Genomic DNA, 22,848 nt, shown 5'->3' on the forward strand with positions numbered 1-22,848 from the left:
CTTGAAAAATATAAGCATATTAAGTAGCAAAATATTGGTGTGAGACATGATATGTGAACAATTATGAATTAATGTACTGTTCTTTGTGGTGTGTAAGGTTGTACAAAATAACAAATGACATTGAAATTTATTTTTTTTATTATGTTTTCAAAATGGAACAAAAGGAAAATACCAATAAAATTGTGTTGGTTTTACTTGTTATGAAAAAATAACACTCAAAAAGAAATTATCCATGGGTATGCGGCCTACCCGAGAGCCTGCCCTGTGGCCTACTCACTAAGCCTTCTCTGAGGCCCCTCTGATCCCTCCCCCCAGAAAGCTACCAAGGCCAGGAACCACCCCAGCCTCCATTTACACCTTCTATGGGGATCTACTCCTAGGCAGTAATAGGGGGCAGAAGAAATGCGCACTTGCCTCCTACCCCCTTGGTCATTTCTTTATGATGGAGCCAGTCAGCAGCTTTAAAATATTGCTGCCAGCCAGTTGCATCTTCTTTCATGTCTGGCCCCAAGACTGTCACCATTTTGACATCAGTTTGGCAGCAGTTATGGGGCCAACTGACACCATTGTAAAGAGATGATGGAGGAGGCAGACTGAATGGACCACTTCTGGGTCTTTTTCTGCCAACTTTTTCTACGTAATTATGTAGTTAAAATACATAATTCTAGGCTCCTCATACTGCATTAATCTGTCCCATGCCAACTAGAACGAGACAATTAGTGGATTTTACTTCTGTGGAAAGATAATAAAATGGGGAATGCCAGAGACTCTGATTTTAGTCGTTTGCTATAAGCCTGGAGCAATCTCTATGACTTGACGAGCCATGCCCCTTCTCTGGCCAAATTCCACCTAAAAAAATCACACTTTGGAGGTTGTTTTAAATCCTAAATCTTCCAGATCATAGCCTTGTCAATTTTAACAAAGTTTTCAGTAATAAAGTCCCTGAGACTCTGCATCTTGCTTAGACTGTAAGTTCCAAAACACTGAAAACAGTTTCTTACTAGGGATGTGCAGGACAAAAATATTTGGTTACATTTTCGGTTTGTTTTTGGGAAAATGTTTTCCCATGAACTACGGTACATGGATTGCTTGATTTGTTTAATTCATGAGAAAAAACAAATCAAGTGATTTAAAAATAAACTCTGAAAAAAAGCCAAAAACTGTAAACAGGGGCTCCTGCCCACCCGCATAGAAAAATGCTGGGGTCAGGATCCCACCCTCCGGCCCCCACTTAACTGGTCCAGAGAAGTTCTGCCGGCCTTGCGCACACAAGTCCAACGTCGAGGCCTAGCCCAGAGGTTTGGTTCTGATGCTGGAGCCTCGGCATAGGCTGGAGCCTGGACCTGGCCCAGATGTTGGGTCCCAATGCCAGGGTCTTAGCCCGGACCCAGGCCCAATGCCGTGATCAGGCCTAGAGGTCGGGTTCTAATGCCAGGGCCTCGGCCCACATATAGGCCTAATGCCGTGACCTGACCCGAAGGCCGGGTCCATACCACCTGGGCCTCAGCCTCAGGTCAGGCCTAGGCCAGGAGCCCAGGCCTGGCACTGTTCCCTCATCAACCTCTTCATTCTTCTGATGCCGTCCACTGGGGTTGCCCCTGAGTTAATTAACTCCAGCATATTCAGCCCACTGGATGGCACCATTTTCATGTACGGCATTACCATACAACTGTCGTACATCAAAATGGTGCTGTCCAGTGGGGTGAATGCACAGGAGTTAATTAATTCTGGCGCAACCCCAGCGGACAATGTAAGAAGAAAGAAGAGGAGGATGAGGGAGCAATGCAAGGCCTGGGCTTGACCTGAGGCCAAAGTCCAGGCATCGGCAACTGGCCTTGGACCAAGGTCCCGGCGGTGGGACCCAGCCTCTGGGCTGGGTCACAGCATAAAGCCTGGGTCTGAGCTCTGGCCTAGGCTGAGGCCCAGGCATTAGTACCCACCCTCCAGGTTGGGTTGCGGCATCGGGACTGGGTCCAGGCCGAGATACCAGTGTCAACTTAGGGCGTAGGCCATGGCCCCTACTTTGGACCTCGCCCTATGCTTTATGTGAGGACCCGACTTCGGGACTAGACTTGGGTCCGATGCATTAATTTCAAATGAATGCAACGAATAAGGTTTGTTTTATTTGATGGGGCACCCGATTTGTTTGGGGTCCCCCGAATGAAATGAATCACCTGTTTTCATTGTGTTTTAAAATTTGTTTGAAAAAAATGCATCTCCCTATCTCTTACATGAATCTGTACATCACTGCATGCATCTAGTAGCACTGTACCAATGGCAGGAAGAAATAGCAGCAGTTTTATTCTTGCATTTCTGTTCATTTGTTGCCTGTGTTTGTGAGTCAGATGTCAGAACCCCCTGCTTCGAAAAGGGGGCGTGCATTTACTGTAAATTAGTTTTGAGGTCTTGATGATAAGGACAATAATAATAATGGTAATAATAAAAATCTTTTTTATTGCATTTATTGTCCACAATATAATTAAATCATTCTCTGGTAGGTGAGGGAAATGGAGAAAATGAAAATCTGAAAGCAGATGAGACAAAACAAAAAGCGAAATAGATCAAAATAAATATTAGAGAAATAGAGAGAAAGAGGTTGAGATCTATATAAAACGTTTAGTCACTTTCATACCTTTCAGGTCTGGGTTTAATATAAATCTTGTCCCATCATTTGATAGTGATGATGGATTCTTCCAGCGTCCCTCTCTGGAATATATTTGTGCAACTATTTATGAAAGGTGGCACCACTCAGATACTACAAAGGATTTCGTGCACTGTCGTAAATTAAAGCATTTACTGAAGGAAGCACTTAACAATAACAGATCGGGGAATTCATTTGCACAATACCATGCTAGAGAAACTAAACATTTTTGGATATGACTATACCATTTCTTTGTTTATCTGATATACGTACACACACATACACACACACACACACACACACATGCCAAAAGAGGCATTGCTAGGTCCCATAGGCAGTGCTGGTCCTAGAACAAGCGAACTGGCAAACCGAGGAAGGATATTTTCTGAAGAAGGGGGGTGTGTGTTTGGGGGGGAGGTCCCCTTCTGATCACATGGGTTATTTTGATCTCTTCCCGTCACGATCAAAGGGCACAATACTCAGCCGCAGAACTGCAAGGGGCAGCAATGCATCAAAAGGCTACTAAGATAAAGCAGACAACCCTTCACTCACCCACCATTAGCGCCATCACTGCCCAAAGCACCCCCTCCTTCCACGGGGGTAATTAAATTAAAGAATCACATTCCGTATCCTCCCCCCCTCCTCCCCAAGATATCTAGCCAGTCAGTCACACTCCCACCTCCACCCCCAGCAAGCCAGCGCACAGCCCCCCTCCCCATCCCACTCCCACCCTGCTCTTTCACCTCGCTCCTTGGGGAGGATTTGCAATAATGTATATGAATGAGATCTATTTGTATACAATGGGGTCAGAGCATGGAAATAGATCTCATGCATATTTATCATGGAAATCCTAAAAAAAAAAACCAAACATGATTGGATTGTGGCCCTCATGGACCAAATTTGCAGAGCCCTGTTCCCTGCCATTGCTTTCCTGGAACAGCTTATGCCTTCCAAAACCGTAGCTCTCCAAATTCGTGAACTGCGTGGTCACATAATTTCCCGAGCTCTCTTAAAGTCTCACAGTCTTGCAAGAGCAGCACAGAAGAGCAGGCCCCATGCAGTTCAAACTCACCGAGAGCACCGGAAGATGTCAGCTTTTCTAGGCAACTGGTAAGGGATTGTTTGGTTTAAATCTGATTATTGATGAACTCAGATCCACACACTTAAGACAATATACTTAAGATATATAAAAAAACCGATTCTGGGCCTGGCCAATTCGGGACTGATTAACTTAATTCACATATAAGCACGCACTCTGAAATGTTCCAGACATCTGATGCCCGACTGCTTGCAAGCATATCCCACCACTGTTTGCTAACATTTACAGCAGAAGGGCGGTGTCTCTCACGTACACAGATGCTGTTAATTAGGATTGTCCCAACCACCCTGCCCAGGCACAAAACTCTGATGTGTGTGCTTAACTGTGGAACCAGGACTGATAAGAACACGGAGGAAGATACGTTCCTGCTTCAAGCAGCTTGCTTATTCCCACTCTGTGCATCTGCCAGTGACAGATTTCTCCTGATAGATTTCTTATAAACTGTACAAAGGCGAGCGAAGCTGCATGAGAACATCCTCACAGGCCTCAGACCCACGGCTCTACCGACATATCTCTTGAGCCTTTGTGGCTGGCAACAGAAGTTGTGTCTTTATATGTATATATGCAAAATATATTTGTTTGTTCTCTGTGATAGCTGTAATTGTCTTCATTGCAACCATATAGTATTATTTGTACCAATTCCCATTCTTTAATTATTCCTATAAGCTAATAATAAATCCACTATTACATTTACCTGGCACCGAGATGTTTTGTCTGTGAAAGAAAGTATTCTTAAAGTAAACTTTGTCAGTAACTAATGCAAGCCTTGTCAGTCTCTGTCTAGACCCTGAACAGCAACATGATGCAAGCAAGAAATTACATTTGGGACACCGGCGATAATCCTGAGAGCCGATCAATCACTTTGTACAGTCGCCTCTCTCTCTCTCCTGCCTATCATTCAGCTAATCTTTGAAGACCGCCCCCATGCTCTGTTGCCTTCTCTGCCTCAACTAACCTTAACGTACACATCACCACATATACATGTTCCTTGTAGAAAGAAATTATTAGGGCCAGGGCTTTCTTTCCAATGTAACAGTGAAGTGCTAGAGGCAGGGACAGAATCTAATTTCAAGAAAGCATGGGGCCAGCACAGACGATCTCTAAGGGAATGGTAGGGCTTATAGAGCTGAGAAAGTTGTATGAATGGGCGGACTGGATGAGTCAAATGTTGTTTTTCTGCTCTCATATTCCTATATTTCTATGAATAACAATTAACTTAAAAAAAAAAAAAACCAATAACAGTCTCGTCAAATAGATAAATAATCCATGCCACAGCTTTATAGAAAGGTTAATAGATTATGCTTTAAATCCTTTTCACCCTTTTCTTGGCCAGGATGGACACTTGGCCAGTTATGCTGAGCCTGACTAAATGCAAACCACCATGCTGAGCCTGGTTTTGACAACAGCAGCCCCATAATCCCACTGAGAAAAGGGAGGTCACCATTCCTAGTGATATTCCATCATCATGAGGTAAGAGTGTTCCATATTCCCTTCTTCCAGCCATAACTGTATGTATCAATGAGAAGGCATATACCAACATTAACATAACATCATAATGGCGCAGCTGCACCTTCCACTGAATATTTAAGGGGAAAATCATAGGGTGAGAGCTTAAGAAGTAGAAGACGCTTATTAACTTAAAAATGTAATATTTTAATTGTGTTGCAGGAAAAACTTGTAGTACAGTTTACCTGTTAGTTGCTTCACTGGATGATAGATAATTATAACAAGAGAAAATCTACAAGGGAAAAGAAAATCTATTTGGGGAAGACTTTGCAGATGGAAATACTGGCACACAGTTTCCTTGCTGCCTCTTTCACATCTTTGTTTCTTAAACTGTAGATGATGGGGTTCAACATTGGGGTGAGAACAGCATAAAAGAGAACTGCCGCTTTGCTCTGGTCCGGGGAATGATGGGAATTTGGAAAAACATACATGAAGGTCCCTGCTCCATAATAAATCACAACCACAATGAGGTGCGAGGCACATGTGGAAAACGTCTTCCATTGTCCTTTGGTGGATGGGATATTTATGATGGTCAGTACGATCCGAGCATAGGTAACCACGATGACCATAAAGGAGGCCATCATCACCACTGTGGCAATTCCGGAAGAAACCACCTTGGTAAGTTGAGTGTCTGAGCATGACAGCTGTAACAGTGGAGGGATATCACAAACAAAATGGTTGATAACATTCTGATCACAGAACAGGAGCTGGGACACAAAAACTGCTGGTGCTAAAGGAAAAAGAAATCCAGTTATCCAAGCAGTAATGATAAGCTGAAAGCAAACCTTACCATTCATCATGGCAGGATAATGGAGAGGCTTGCAGATTGCTAAATACCTATCATAAGCCATAACTGCTAAAAGGAGATCCTCGGTGGCTCCCAGCGATAGGAAAATATAGAGTTGGCAAATGCAGTCAGTGAAAGAAATGATTTTGCTGTGTGCTGTTAAGTTGAAGAGCATTTTCGGAACCGTTGCAGTGATGTAACAGATTTCCAAGAAGGAGAAGTTGCCCAGGAAGATATACATCGGGGTGTGGAGGTGTGGCTCTGCCCTAACCACCACAATGATAATCATATTTTCTGCAATAGTGAAAATGTAGAGAAAGAAAAATATAAAGGTAAGAAAAAGTGGGTGGTCTTGGAGACTGGTGAACCCCTGGAGGATGAACTCTTGGACGTGGGTTTGATTTTTCTTCTCCATGTCTTAGAAAATAAAATATTATGACTTGAATCAACAATGGGAAACAGCATTCATGTATCTGTCAACACATAAAAGGGATATATTTCTGCAAAATAACTTTGTTTTATGCTGATTCACAGAGAAGAGTGCCTCCTAAGCCCATGCCCTGCTTTAGGTTTAATAATGAGTCAGAGGGCATATTGCCCCAGCACTAGGTGAGGAAATTGGTTCAGTGCTGTTTCAAATGCCAGAATTACCGCTACTGGTTCATAAGTATGGCGTTCTTTTTTTTTTTTTTAATTCACAATTTATTTTATTATATTTTGAAAGTAAAAGAAACAGTCATGATTACTTAATTACCTTAAGCAATCAATAAAAACGATTCTAAAAGTACATAAGTTATGGTCTGAATTCAAACTATCAGTTGCACATGAAGTCATTGATATATCTGTAGACATTGACAGAGTATGTAACTCTATTTTGTTTCAAACAAGTATCCCTGTACAACCATGAATCCACTCTATTATCAGATCAACATGCAATATTTCAAAAATTCCACTTATGATAATTGTTGGAAGACCTCATATAATGGCACCAAGACTGTACCATACATTGTGTCCTGGAGGGTCATGCTGACGATGATATAACCATCGGTCTATAAAAGTCTCTCGTCACAAATTTAGTATTTTTTTAAGTTATTTTTGTGTTGCAAGTAAAATGCATGAAGAGGTGTCTACTTATCTTAAATCCAGAGGGATCGCCGAGTTCCTTGCATATTTTCTTATATAAATGCAAACTTGTAGAGACACCAAATGGTGAAATAAAATATATAGTTGCACTGGAAAAGGTACAGGGAAAGGCGACCAAAATGATAAAGGGGATGGAATGGCTCCCCAATGAAGGAAGGCTAAATAGGTTAGGGCTGTTCAGCTTGGAGAAGAAACAGCTGAAGGAGGGATATGATAGAGGACTATAAAATCATCAGAGGTCTAGAACAAGCAAATATGAATTGGTTATTTACTCTTTTGGATAATAGAAGGACTAGGGGGCACTCCATGACGTTAGCAAGTAGCACATTATAACAAATCAGAGAAAATTATTTTTCATGTAATGCACAATTAACCTCTGGAAGGATGTGGTTAGAATAGATAGTATAGCTGGGTTTAAAAAGGGTTTGGATAAGTTCTTGGAGGAGAAGTCCATTAACTGCTATTATTCAACTTGACTTAGGTAAAAGCCACTACTATTACTGTCATTAGTATCATAGGATATACTTAATGTTTGGTTATTTGACAGGTACTTGTAACCTGGATGGACTCTTGATGTGACCCAGTATGGCATCTTCTTATAATCTTAATTATGATCTAATGCATTATGGTTAATAACTTTTCAAAATATATAGACAGTTGTTATGATGGTCCTTATCTATATTTAATTTATTGTGCTGCTCTACAATCCCTCCCACCAGATTTGCGACAGGAACCCTGCCTTCCCACATTTAGGAAAAGACTCAAAACGTGGCTATTCATGAAAGCCTTTCCAGACCTAAACTGAACCCCAATTCTTCATTAACTAGTCGCTTAGACTTTGCCTTAACATGGTAATTAATAACTCCACCTCAACAGGGTAATTCACTAATGCTACAAATGCCGTGATTGGCATATATGTTCTCTCTATTAAAACCCTAGCTTCTTTTCTCTGTTCCAAGTTGTATAACTCCCTTGTTTTATTGTAACTGCAACCCTTAGCCTTCACTTGTTTAATGTTTATTATTATTATTATTATTATGATCATTATTATTTATTACCTTTTTTGTTCCCCTCTCCACTTGTTAATTGTAAACCGACATGATGCGATATTTATCGCGAATGCCGGTATAGAAAAACTTTAAATAAATAAATAAATAAATAAATAAATAAATAAATACATTTGTTTTATAAAAAGAAAAAAAGCATAACAAATGCAGAATGCATGTTTGGTACTATATTTGGTGCATTTGAACTGAGAGAGCTAGATTTTATATTTTTTTCAGCTGCCACCACCTCATACGTACGTGTTGCACGTACCAAATTCTACCATGCTTGCTCAATAATAAGATCACCTTGTTTCCAGTTCCTATGAGTTATCTTTAGTGCAAATGATAGAAGGATGACCAATAATTTTTCCTTTGGTTTTATACATGTAGTTGTATGGTAATGGTCTTCGATGAAAGAATCTTAAAAGAAAATCACCAGTTATAAGAAACAGATTTTTAATGAGTAACCAAAATGGCTTCCCAAACATTATAAATAATGTCATAGTAAAATTCTGAAATTGCATGTGTGAAGATGTGTCCACATCCATGTCACAGAACCAATATTTATTACCACCATTTGTTATTTCAAACACTTGAAACAAATGGCTCTAGGAGCTATAAAATGCAGAAATTGAGTCAATGAAGCTGACAGGGATGTTTTCATCAAACATTTCCAATGTTCTTCCCATTCCTGAAGTTCTAGAGTACCCTCTACTATGCATCTTTTCCCCCACACAATTTCCAGTTTCCACTGGGGAAGATTTAAGGCCATTACTTAAAATCTTACAAACTTCGGAAGCTCTCGAGTGTGATGACTGCAACTTGATAGAAAGCTTTATGCGATTTGGTTCCAATTTTAGCTCCTGCAAATTTAATATGCCATTCATGCAAATGACTGAGTTGAATCCAATTATAATAGTATTGATTTTCCAGTTCATATTCCTGCTGAAATTTAGAAAAGAATTAACAACTTTTTTCGGTCTAAGAGATATTCAAGACTCCATATTCCCTTTGACTGCCCTGTATCATTATATATAAGCATAATGGTAAAAGAGAAAATTTGGTAAGTTTACTTCTCCTTTTTGCTTTGGTTATTTCAAAGTCCTTAAGGCTATACGAGGTGTTTATTTTTCATCCAGTGAAATTTTGATTTTTTTTTTGTCAACAGACTTATAAAATGAGGGAGAAAAGACAATCTACCAACCTACTGAATGTAAATAGTTCATCGCAGGTGCTACAGACATTTTGATTTGTCTAGTCTGCCCCACCATGACATTTAAAGCAGGGACCATCCAGTTTTTAGCTCCTGCAGCTTTTTCAAAATGAACTCAACATTTTTTTATTCATTGTCATCTCCAGATCTAAAGAGTATAGACAACTCCTAGATTCTTAATTCAATCAGTGTGACATTCTGAAATCATGTATTTTGCCTGGACGTGTACCTTCATACTATTCAACAAGATTAACACCGATAAACTTCTAAGGTTCAAGCTAGCTTATATAGCGTAAGTTAATCAGATTTTTGAGGGTTTTTTCATAATTATAGCAACAATTCAACATATGAGTCAGTATTATCATTGCCGACAAAGCCCCATATCATCCTAAACTGGATGTCTGTTCTTGAGTTTTAACACGCATTACAGTGTTTTTTGGACCATAATTCTAATGTTATTTTCCTATATTAATTCTAGCCCAAAAATTCTTAAACCTTAGGTATATGATTAAAGAAAGAAGGATGAGACCACAGTTTCATAATGGCATGGGTTTTGTTTAGATGAAGGATACTCTGAAAATTTCATATTATGGTTATTTTCACTCGTTTTTAAGAAACTGTAATGGGAATAACATGCGAGGCCTATCTTTTTAAATAAAAATCAAACACTGTAATATCAGGTAGAGAAAGGTACATTAGGACATAGTTAACACTTTCATGATTTCCCAACACAAGCGTACCTGCAAATGCATCCACACTGGAAGAGATGAAACGGGAATACAGGAGGTTTCTAGAGTGTTTCACGTATTCACTGATAAAGGCATCTGCACGTTCTCTTTCTTTTTTTATAGCTCATTTTCCTCCTGGGCTTTGGTAATGATTTATTTGTCTTTGAAAGTTTAATTATTCTCTACGGAGGATTACGTCAGATGGACTTGTTAAAAGAAATCCCAGGACGCAGTAGTACCACCTGGATTTTTAGGAAAATACAACTTTGCATTGAGAGTGGAGGCATTCTCTGTAGCAGGGATAGAGCAGGCAATGCAACAACATGCAGTAGTTTTGAAGGTAAACATAAGTACTCACACAGTAAAAGCAAGTACAAATCTCTGCAGGCACTTTCTCCATAGGCAATTTGTTCCTTTTACTGAGGGGACAAAGATATTTTGTGCCTTTCATAAACATGGGCTTTATTGTTCACTAGTCAATTTAAAGGGTCCATCATTTAAGGTTAATGTTAAGAACATAAGAATATGCCATACTGGGTCAGACCATCAAGCCCAGCATCCTGTTTCCAACAGTGGCCAATCCAAGCCATAAGAACCTGGCAAGTACCCAAAAACTAAGTCTATTCCATGTTACTGTTGCTAGTAATAGCAGTGGCTATTTTCTACGTCAACTTAATTAATAGCAGGTAATGGACTTCTCCTCCAAGAACTTATCCAATCCTTTTTTTTTTTAAATTTTCTTTTATTAAAGTTTTTAGCATAGAAAACAGTACAACCTATAACCATCAATACAAAAGGTATGCAGAATTGCAATGTCGTACATATCCCCCTCCCTCCCCCCTCCCTCCAACACAGCAGAGTCCAACAAATAAACAAACAAATGAACAATTCGGTGCATATATGGGGGCAGATTTTCAAAGTCTATGCGCCTAACCCGAGAAAATGTGCCTCTGCACGCGCCGAGCGCAAGCCCCTGGACACGCGTATGTCCCGGGGCTTGCAAAACGGGGCGGGGCATGGGAGGTCCAGGGCGGGGGCATGTCCGGAGCTTCCAGGCACAGCGGCCATTTGCCCTTGTGTCCGGGATCCCGGGTCGGCCGTCGGCCGTAGGCCAGTGTGTGTAATGTGATGTAGTGCAGTGCTGCCGGAGGCAGGAATGGATAAGATACCATATGGCGGCTAGTAATACTAGAGCCAGCCAGCAGGGGGAGCAGGTGAAGGCGAGAACTACAAATCCCAGGTTCCTAGAACCACCACCTGACCTGTAGGGAGAGCCTGGAGGCGAGCAGGTGTCAGACTCTGACACTAATGAGTCACACAGGTGAGCCTGGGGAGCTAGAGGAAGAGGGCGTGCCTAGGTAGCAGCAGTGTCCAGAAAAAGCCAGTGCCAGGAAGCAAAGGGGGAAGGAAACGGAGGTAGGTTCCAGGGGAGAGGAATCCTCCAGCTGTCTCAGGGGCACAGCCTAGCCTGAAAAGGGAAACAGAGAACCTGTACCCTAAGGGAAGTTAGGGCAGGTGTGTTTGCGGGTGAACTGGAGAGCCGGGGGGCTCAAACAGTGCCTTTGATCCAGCACATGTGTTAAGGGGGTTTGCTGGTGAACTGGAGAGCCGGGGGGGCTCAAACAGTGCCTTTGCTCCAGCACCTGTGTTAAGGGGTTAGACTGCTGGAGAGCGGGGGCAGGGTCATTTATTCAGCTCCTGAGGGGATGGAGCCAATGTAACAGATTCAGCTACTCTGCTTTATAAAATTGCTTTGAGGAATCTCTCTCTCTCTCTGTGTTATCTTTGGGGGTTGGGGGACTGCTTCAACCCCACTCCATACAAAGAGAACTCAGAAGCCCAGCAAAACCAGGGCCTGCGGAGACCTGAACCCAGGGAGTCCTGTGAGACTGAGGGACTCCAGGGATATCCAGGACTCGCGAGGGGCCTGAACCGGAGGCAGCGGAGCGGCACCCAGGGCAGCACGGGCGGTGAGCCTTCACAGTAAGCTACGCCTGCCAGGAGGCAGGCACAACTTACCCGACAAAGGTAAGGGTGGAGTTCTAGGTAGGGCTGGAGGGCGGGTTAGGTAGGGGAAGGGAGGGGAAGGTGGAGGGAGGCGGAAGGAAAGTTCCCTCCGAGGCCGTTCCGATTTCACAGTGGCCTTGGAGGGAATGGAGGAAGGCTGCAGGGCTCGGCACGCGCAAGTTGCACAATTGTGCACCCCCTTGCGCACGCCGACCCTGGATTTTTTTAACATGTGCCTGGCAGCACGCGCATGTTATAAAATCGTGCGAAGATTTGTTCGCGCCAGGTTGCGCGAACAAATCTACACCCGCGCGCACCTTTTATAATTTGGCCCCATGGTGAACTGGGTACAATCCATATAATATGCAATAACATAATCTCACATGGCGTGTCTCTACAAAAAACAAAGTCCACATTGAACTTCGGTCCCTATGGTTGCAGAGAATCAGAGTCCATAACATATAGGAATGATAAGTTACAGTTGGTTAATATAGGCCACAAATGGTTGCCAAATATTACGAAAGGAAGCAAGTTTGTCATGCTTTTCAGCAGTAAGGAAAACTAAATGATGATAAGCATGCAATTTTGTGATAACATCTTAAACTTGGGGCAAGTGAGTCAATTTCCATTTAAGAGCCAGCAAGCTTCTAGCAGCTATAAACACATGAGTGCATAGTTTCTTAATCCCTATGGTCATTGAGTCAGGGAAGATCTGCAGTAAATCCATTGCTGTATTAGGGACAATGGAGACACCCAAAATGCCACTGATCCAGGCAAAACCTCTGTCCAAAAAGGAGTTAGTTGAGAGCATTCCCACCAAATGTGCAGGTAAGAACCACTAGCCCCGCATTCTCGCCAGCAGGAGTTAGGAATATGGCAGTAGATTCTATTAAGTCTATCTACAGTGAGATACCATCTATATAGATCATCTTGTAGCAGGTCTCTTGCAACCTTGCGGATATGGAGAACTGCCTAGCGAAAGAGATAATCTCATCCAATCCTTTTTTTAAACACAGATATATTAACTGCATTAACCATATCCTCTGGCAACAAATTCCAGAGTTTAATTGTGCCTTGAGTGAAAAAGAACTTTCTCCGATTCGTTTTAAATGTGCCACATGCTAACTTCTATTATCTGAAAGAGTAAATAACCGATTCACATCTACCCATTCTAGACCTCTTATGATTTTAAACACCTCAATCATATCCCCCCTCAGTCGTCTCTTCTCCAAGCTGAAAAGTCCTAACCTCTTTAGTCTTTCCTCATAGGGGAGCTGCTCCATTCCCCTTATCATTTTGGTCGCCCTTCTCTGTACCTTCTCCATCGCAACTATATCTTTTTTGAGATGCGTCGACCAGAATTGTACACAGTATTCAAGGTGCGGTCTCACCATGTAGCAATACAGAGGCATTATGACATTTTCTGTTTTATTCACCATTCCCTTCCTAATAATTCCCAACATTCTGTTTGCTTTTTTGACTGCCGCAGCCCACTGAACAGACGCCTAGATCTCTTTCTTGGGTTGTAGCACCTAATATGGAAGCTAACATTGTGTAACTATAGCATGGGTTAGTTTTCCTTATGTGCATCACCTTGCACTTATCCACATTAAATTTCATCTGCCATTTCAATGCCCAATTTTCCAGTCTCACAAGGTCTTCCTGCAATTTATCACAAACTGCTTGTGATTTATCTACTCTGAACAATTTTGAGGCACTCCAGTGCTCACTCCCTTCCACTGAGAAAATTATCCATTTAATCCTACTCTCTGTTTCCTGTCTTTTAGCCAGTTTGTAATCCACAAAAGAACATCGCCACCTATCCCATGACTTTTTACTTTTCCTAGAAGCCTCTGATGAGGAGCTTTGTCAAACGCCTTCTGAAAATCCAAGTATACTACATCTATCGGTTCACCTTTATCCACATGTATATTAACTAGGGGTGTGCATTCGTTTTGAACTTAAATGTAAAACGCAACTTTTTTTTTTTTTTTAACTTAAAGTGATGAGGCGTAAATGATTGGATTTCCAACTTAGTCAACATAGCTATGTTGAATACGTTGGAAATTGCGATTGTTGATCTAAATAAAAATTTAAACCCCTCACCCTCCTTAATCCCCCCCCCCAAGACTTACCAAAACTCCCCAAACTGGCCAAAAGTTCCGTGAGGGTCCGGGAGCGGACCCGAGGGGAATCACGTGACGCCGCGTCACTCCGACGTGACGCCGACCTCACGTGCTCCTTGCAAAGGAGTTCAGAAATGGCGTCCTGACCCCGCTGGACCACCAGGGAGTTTTGGTAAGTCTTGGGGGGGATTAAGGCGGGTGAGGTGTTTAAATTTTTATTTGCACATATGGACATAGACTCAACTTATGGAATTCTCCATATGTCCATATTGACCGCAAATGACCCCCCCTTTCGATTTATGGACTTATGAACTTAAACTTTTGGTCTGCACATCCCTAATATTAACTCTTTCAAAAAAGTGAAGCATATCTGTGAGGCAAGACTTGCCTTGTCTAAAGCCATGCTGACTTTGATCCATTAAACCATGTCTTTCTATATGTTCTGTGACTGGCACTGAAGTCAGGCTAACAGGTCTGTAATTTCCCGGATTGACCCCTGGAGCTCTTTTTAAATATTGGGGTTACATTAGCTATCCTCCAGTCTTCAGGTACAATAGATGATTTTAATGATAGGTTACAAATTTTTACTAATAAGTCTGAAATTTCATTTTTTAGTTACTTCAGAATTCTAGCGTGTATACCATCCAGTCCAGGTGATTTACCACTCTTCAGTTTGTCGATCAAGCCTACCACCTTTTCTAGGTTCACCATGATTTGGTTCAGTCCATCTGAATCATTACCCATGAAAACCTTCTCCAGTATGGGTACCTCCCCAACATCCTCTTTAGTAAACACCGAAGCAAAGAAATCATTTAATCTTTCTGCAATGGCCTTATCTTCTCTAAGTGTCCCTTTAACCCCTTGATCATCTAACAGTCCAACTGACTCCTTCACAGGTTTTTTGCTTCGGATATATTTTTAAAAGTTTTTAGTGTGCGTTTTTGCTTCTATGACCAACTTCTTTTCAAATTCTCTCTTAGCCTGTCTTATCAATGTCTTACATTTAACTTGTCAACGCTTATGCATTATCCTATTTTCTTCTGTTGGATCCTTCTTCTAATTTTTGAATGAAGATCTTTTGGATAAAATAGCTTCTTTCACCTCCCCTTTTAACCATGCCGGTAATCGTTTTGCCTTCTTTCCACCTTTTTTAATGTTTGGAATACCTCTGGACTTTGCTTCTAGGATGGTATTTTTTTTAACAATGATCATACCTCTTGCACACTTTTTACATTTGTAGCTGTTCCTTTCAGTTTTTTTCTAACAATTTTTCTCATTTTATCAGTTTCCCTTTTGAAAATTTTCACGAGAGCTGTGGATTTGCTTACTGTCTCCCTTCCAGTCATTAATTCAAATTTGATATTATGATCACTATTGCCAAGCGGCCCCACCACCGTTATCTCTCTCACCAAATCCTGCACTCCACTGAGAATTAAATCTAAAATTGCTCCCTCTTTTGTCTGTTCCTGAACCAATTGCTCCATAAAGCTATCATTTATTCCATCCAGGAACTTTATCTCTCTAGCATGTCCTGATGATACATTTACCCAGTCAATATTGGGGTAATTGAAGTCTCCCATTATTACCGCACTACCAATTTGGTTAGCTTCCCTAAATTCTCTTAGCATTTCACTGTCAGTCTCACTATCTTGACCAGGTGGACGGTAGTATACGTCTATCACTATAGTCTTCCCCAACACACAAGGGATTTCTACCCATAAAGGTTCAATTGTGCATTTAGTCTCATGCAGGATGTTTATCCTGTTTGACTCTATGCCATCACGGACATAAAGTGCTACACCACCTCCCGGGTGCTCCTCTCTGTCATTGCAATAATGTTGCCTTTCCTTAAAGCTAAAATTACTCTATAGTTCTATATCCAGGGGAGAATCTGAGCCAATCCTGGTTTTCTTTTGCTGCATAACTGGGGATGTAATCCAGAATACTCTGTTGAGGTCTCTAAGGAAAGCAGGATTACATCTCCATGCATGAAAGAAGGAAAAATGAGGACCAGCTCTGTTTGTCCCCCTGGACATGTGCACCTTTGGTCATACCTACAGTTCCTGAATGCAATTCACTTTGAAGTGTCATGCTAGACAGAATATAAATTTAAATAGTAATAATAATTATTATTTTTAAAACAAATGTTTATACTTTTCCTTTTAGGAGGGTCTGATTCATGTCCTTTCTTTGTGGACATCATTCAGTCTTTCAGCTGAGGATTCCGTGCTGGGCTTTGTGTCATTCTGCTGCACGGTCCTGGTAAACAAAGGAAACTCGGGGGGCAACATCTCCCAGTGGGTTTGTTTTGCACCCTACCTTGACAGGAATGTACCTTATCTCTAACCTAAGATATGGCAGGGAATCACCTCAGTATCTGAAATTTAATCTGAATTATCTTCTTAATTCCTGCATGTAACCAAAAAAAAAAAAAAAAGCTTCTTGCTGCAGTTCATAGGATGAAATATGTGTTGACAAATTATAAAGGTACATATGGAAATTTTTTTTTTTTAATCAGGCCAGTGGCACCCATTACCTTTGGGACTATTTCTGTCTCTTTCTGCTGTATTTGCTTGGTTTCTTATTGCATCCTTAATTACCTGAAGATATTCTCTCTGAATATGTGTTCCGTAGAATAGTCGCTTGGTTCTGATAATTCTCTTACCTTTATAAGCACATCTAAACTTTTTAGTTAGGAAAGAAAATAAAAGAAAAAGTTGAGAGGCAATAGGGGATGTCTAATAAAGTGGCTGAAAAGGTAAGGGAAAAAAAAAAAAGGTTAGTGTTCATAACTATGAGAGATCACAGAAAGAGGAAAACCAGTGACATTACATGGAAAAATTATAAAATGCTGACCAGTGGCCAACACCTAAGGTCAGACAGAGTGAGCCAGAGTCCACTAGCCCAGTATGTGGAAATCTGAGTGGGCGAGGGAGAGCTGCAGCTGTGAGAGCAAGGATGTTCTGCTAATGGCAAGATAACATGAAGCGTTAAAGGTTTGGGTATCAGAACAGAAACAAAGTTTTCCCAAGAGCTAGCTCGATCGTGGGCATGAGAAAGAGAACATATGCTGAGGTGGGGAGGGAAGGAAGAATTTTCACAAGCCGTCTCTAGCTTGTCTGGAAAATTACAAGGGGGGGGGGCAGATAACACTTGACGGAAGGGCCAAAAAAGGTCAGATAGTACTGTATTGAAGGATGAAATTGTGTATTTAAGAAGGGGCTTAGCTAATGCTCTTTGAAGGAGTTTCCAATGGTCAGGTTAACTCACAGCGTCAGAGTTGCCTTTTTTCTCCTTCCCTATACTTTGTGTACCTGTAAACGATTATATCGATATATCAATAAAGTTCCAATATATTGATCTATTTGTGGTCCTGAGTATTGGTCATAGGGATGGATAAGCACACAAAATTAAGAGAAACTAGAAAAGTAGTCAGGAATGCAAAGGTGCAAATGGAATAAAAAAAAAAACAGGCCTGCCTTGGAAATGATCAGCACCACTTCTCCTGTACGGCAATGCAAGAAAATGGCACCGGCTGCACCAAAGAAGGCTATGAAATGACATTACCCATCCTTCATGTGGATGGCACTATTTTTAAAGGACAGAAGGAACTGAGGATTGCAGGAAGTGGATAAGTGGGGTCCAGGTAGGAGCTCCCTGGCATCAGCAGATTGTTAATGAAAGCAGGAGGGTGCCTCAGGGAGGCCCTAGCTGGGCTTGGAGAGGATCAATTGGACAGATTGAGCATGACCCTGGCCCCCAGTATTGCTTCACTTATAGTGGCCAGAGCAGCATTGGAGTGGCCTGGGAAGGCACCAAATGGACCCAGGGAAGCTTAGCCAGGCAGCTCTAGGCCCCGGGTCAATTTTAGCAGAATAAGAGGATGTGTAGTGTCATAGTGTGTGGCTTGTAGGAAGCTCCCATGAATCGTCTCACTTACCCGTGATGGCACTCCCAGCTACCCATAGTAGGGACATGCTTCCAACCTACAGAGCCACGCCGTGCTTTTGGCATGCCAGTATGGTGTCTAGGCCCAGTCAGATTCCTGTTCCTCCTGGGCCACCTAGGCTCTTACACAGATTCTTAAAGGGCCAATGATGAGAACAACTGCATGGTGTCCCTGGATGACTTCACTATAAGCTCTCCTGCTGCCACAGTTCCTCACTTCAGCAATGGGTCTTCTACTGCTAGTAGTATGTGTTGCTCCTGCTATCCTGCTTGTCTTCATTCCTATGCCTTCTCTTCATGATTGTCTTTGTTCCTGTGCCTTGCCTCACCCAGCCTTGCCTCATCCAGTCTTCTTTGTTCTGTCCATCTCATCCAGTGTCTTCTGTGTTTCTTCGACCACCCTTGGCCTGACTTCCAGATTCTGAAGATCGAGCCTGTCCCACTTTAGGGCATATTCACCGGTTGTTGGTGTAGGCCTCGTAGGTTCACCTACAAGGCTGCTTCAACTATGCCACAACAATAAAGCTCAATCCTACACCACCCTTCACATCTAGAGGGTGATAAGAGGCCTGTTTTTTTTTTTTTTTTTTAATACAACAAATACAAAAATGCAGTAAATTTATGGGTATAGTAATAGGAGTAAGGAAGGAGTGCAGGAGAGCTACAGGACCTTGGAGTTAACCCTGAGCTCATGGACACTCCAGACTAATGTAAAGCAAGTCTATACATGGAAAAGAAAATAGCCATTCATACCCCTGATGGAGAATTGGTTTTTGAAACACACGTGTTGGGATTATATTTGGGACATTGGATTAATTTAAAGGTAAGTAAACAAGACTATTTTGAGACCAGATTATTTGCAAAAAACAAAAGTCAAAAAAGACTGGTGTTGGTACTGGATCAATGTTTAAATATAAAGCAAAGAAGGTATAAAATCGGGAGTGCTTGTTATGATGGTCCATTCATGATTGATTACTTATTTTCTATTTTATTTGGCATTTCTGTGTGGTTTAATCAAGATTTCTTCTGATACTTTTTTGTGTTATATTTAATCATAGGAGGCCATTCATGGCTAATTCCATTTGGAATTTATTCATTATCCATTTTTATCCAAATGGAATTTATTCATTATCCATTAATCCATTATCCATTTATTGCATTTTAAACATTCATTTTAAATAAATGCATGTTTTTAATAGCAGGGCAAACATGAAAACATGATTTCAAAAATTCATGCAGCATACTAAATGTTCTATAAATCAGGAATGGTTATTTGTGTGTCTTTTCAAAAGGAGAATTTAAGCACAAATAAACTATCAGTCTCCCTCATTTAGCTATTTGAGTTAGCAACTCACCATTTTTCCTTTTCCCAGAGACAAGGCAGAACATTTGTGCATCGTTTCTATCATTTATGTAAAGTTAGAAGCCCAGTCTTCACAACTTGCTTTCTGTTAGACTCTCTAGCTTTCAGTATAGAACTCTATTTCTTGCTTAACACTGCAGGTCATTTTAAAGAGGCAGTTGAGACAAATCTTGACCTTTCTGACTCCTGACACTGCAGAACTTAGCCTTTATATACACATCTGTCCCATGCCATCTTGCTCAGCAGCTGGCAGCCTTTGACTCCCAAATAGAAGATAATCCTATCAGTGTAGTCTTAGACTCCAAGTTCAGATCTTAGTCTATTAAACAAAGCCTAATCTATTTACATTAAAAAAAAACAAAACAGTATGGCGGCATATTAGTCCTCTGGAAAAGATTTTTAAAAAGTCAACAATCAAGTTGATATCTGTTACATTCCTCTTCCCTCTCAGACTCTGCACATTTGATTTGTGTCTTGCCCTTTTCTCATATTACTTGGAAGGGCCAACGTAGCATCAGAGTGCATTCAGATGTTTCATGTCTATGTCAAGTTTTCCAACAATGTCCTATTTTTGCTCTAAAATGGGCGAGAAACCTCAGAGACAGACCTGTTCATTCCAATTATATAAGCCAGAGGAATAGTGAGAATGATAGCTTGAAAGGTCATTTTTGAGTGTGGACACTGCAGTGTGTGACATTTTGTCATTCAATGCCAATGTTTGTTTTTTTTTATTTGCCTACTTGCCGGCCCTTTAGATTAAATTCATTCACTACTCATGAAACAGTGGGAGTTATTTACTTGGCATTCATTGGTAAGACGAATAGACCAATTAAAATCAGGAAACTGGAGCACCTAAGTTGCAGTAGAAGAGGCAAAACAGATGCACCACGTGTGGAACACTGGCAGACTAGGGGACACCGGGTTTCTGATCTTAGATTTGTGGTTCTAGAAAAAAAAATGCAGCCTTTTGATCAGGGTGGAGACCTGAATACATTTTTAATACAGGAAGAACAATCTTATATATTTAAATGGAATACTGTGTTTCCTGAGGGATTGAACAAGGAATTAGAGTGGAATGCTCTTTTTTTTTAGAAACAAGAGTCCATTTATTGCTCATGGCTTTCCCTTTTCTTTTCTTTTATGTCTGTTTCTCAGTAATAGATATAGTCAATAGAAATTAGGTCAGTCCTCTATTTGGTCCTCCTAGCTTATGATGCACATTGAGAGGTCTGTGACTTCTCTTTCAAGTCAGTAAAAATATATCTAGATAGAAGTTATGGCTGTTTTCTATCTGGTCCTTTTCAATCCAGTGGATATATCTAAACCAGAGTTAAGTCTGTTCTCTATCTGGTCCTCTTGTCTATGATGTATATTGAATAATTTGTTGGGGAGTTCTCTTTCAAATCAGTAGTTATACCTAAATGAAGAGGGGTGTAGTCTTCTTATGCAGTTGGTTGTTTGTGCATTTTCATTGGTTGCAGGGTGGGGGGGGGGTCTTTTTATACAGTGTAGGTGGTGAATAAGGGTTTAAGGTTTGTAATTCGCCATGCAACTCACCATGTTGATTCTGGATGGATGGATGGTGTTTTGATGTGATGGTAAGGGGTGCATTTGGAATAACTGTATTGGGAGGGACAGGATATTTTTAAAGATCTTTTAATGTAATTTTTATAGCTTTTAGGTTTTAATTGTGTTCCCCTGATGCAGGCACATTAGTGCCGAAACACTGCAGCTTCAGGAGTCTTTGAACAGCCAGAGGAGGGGAGGAGTCATTGGGTTCCTTTTACTGGCTGACATGGTGATTTTGAGCCGACACTGGGAGCCTTTGAACAGCTAGAGGAGGGGAAGAGGAGTCATCAGATTCCTTTTTCTCGCTGACATGGTGATTTTGAGTTGGCACTGGGAGGTTTCTGTACAATGAAAGGAAGTGTACCTGTTTGGCATTTGGATACCTATTTAGAGGCTCATTTGGAAGTCCATAATCTCTGCAAACTTTATAGATTGGACAACATTTGAAATCCAACTGGTAGAACATTTCTTTAAGATATTACCTTTGGCATTTAGCAACATCGAACCCGGGGACTTCTTCGCTGATGTGTTCATCACTGTGGACATAAAATATATGTTACGTGTTCATGATATTTTTCCTCTTTTGGATTCATTTTTGGATTGTCTTTTTGGGGTATTGAATTTTTAATAATATGTGAGATGTGTGGTTTGTGTTGAGAGGTGATATGTGTGGTTGGTGTGGAGAGTGAATGGCATTGGCGAGTAGGTTATATTTGTATTTTGTTTTTGATATTGTATTATTATTGAAGAATATGTATATTGCAGAAATGGTAAATTAAAGGATTAACTTGTTAATATATATATATATTTTTTCTTATTTTTTTCTTACATTTGCATACTGTTTGATATAGGTTATTGAGGTTGTCTATGGGAAACAGTAGAGGAGGTCTAGGGTGTTTGATTATTTTGCTTGAATCTGATTATTGATGAATTTGGATCCACATACTGACACAACATACATAGGCATATAGAAAACTGATTCCCCTCCTGCTGAATAAGGGCAACAAATTTTCACAAAAGTCATGTTACGGAAATGAAATTAGTCAATTCTTATACATTTCCATGTGATAAACACAAATGTGACTGTGAAAATGCAAAATTGGCTCTAGTTTTTTTGTAATATGCAATAATATAATTACATCTTGAATTGTATGCCAATAGTAGGAGACCTACGGTTAATACCATTTGAAAAATGAAGTCATAGACTACGTCTTATATTTCTTTGCTTGTCTCTTGTACACCTGTTCGGAAGCATCTCTGCGGAGTGTCCAGCAGTAGTCAGCCAGCATGAATATTTCAAATGCTCACCCTTTCTGACTGGGCTTCATATAGTACACTGCTGACGTCAGCTTACTCAGCAGCAGCATGGCAGTAGAACTGCATTGCATCAGAAAATGATGTAATAAACTCTGGATGATGTGTGCATGATGGTATTATGCAATATGATGCAATATTACATCATTCTAGGCTTATTTACAGTCCTACTGGATAAATTTACATGACTAAACAAAGAAAGTGAGCTATATTAAATATCTTCAAAACGAGAGCCAATAAAAACTTTTCATGGTCATATTCGTGTTCAGCACATCAAGATACTACAGAGTAGGACCTTTTTAAGTCAGTAACACTTTCATTGTTACCCAGTGATATATTTAAGGGGAGATCATAGGGT

General features: G+C 40.8%; 2 protein-coding genes across 2 annotated transcripts in view; both read right to left on the reverse strand.

Annotated features, from left to right (window-relative positions):
- The window catches only part of LOC115077831 (olfactory receptor 5V1-like), a 284,159-nt gene that overhangs the window by 22,521 nt on the left and 238,790 nt on the right, over nucleotides 1-22,848 (reverse strand). The window lies entirely within an intron of this gene.
- The window catches only part of LOC115077298 (olfactory receptor 507-like), a 31,428-nt gene continuing 14,077 nt past the window's right edge, over nucleotides 5,498-22,848 (reverse strand). The window contains exons 5-6 of the mRNA XM_029579589.1: nucleotides 21,659-21,712; nucleotides 5,498-5,976 (exon numbers count right to left, since the gene is read on the reverse strand). Of these exons, the coding sequence (XP_029435449.1) occupies nucleotides 5,498-5,976; nucleotides 21,659-21,712 (533 nt within the window). The remainder of the gene's footprint in view (nucleotides 5,977-21,658; nucleotides 21,713-22,848) is intronic.

The sequence above is a fragment of the Rhinatrema bivittatum genome, chromosome 16, assembly GCF_901001135.1.
Source record: "Rhinatrema bivittatum chromosome 16, aRhiBiv1.1, whole genome shotgun sequence".
NCBI classification, from domain to species: Eukaryota; Metazoa; Chordata; class Amphibia; order Gymnophiona; family Rhinatrematidae; genus Rhinatrema; species Rhinatrema bivittatum.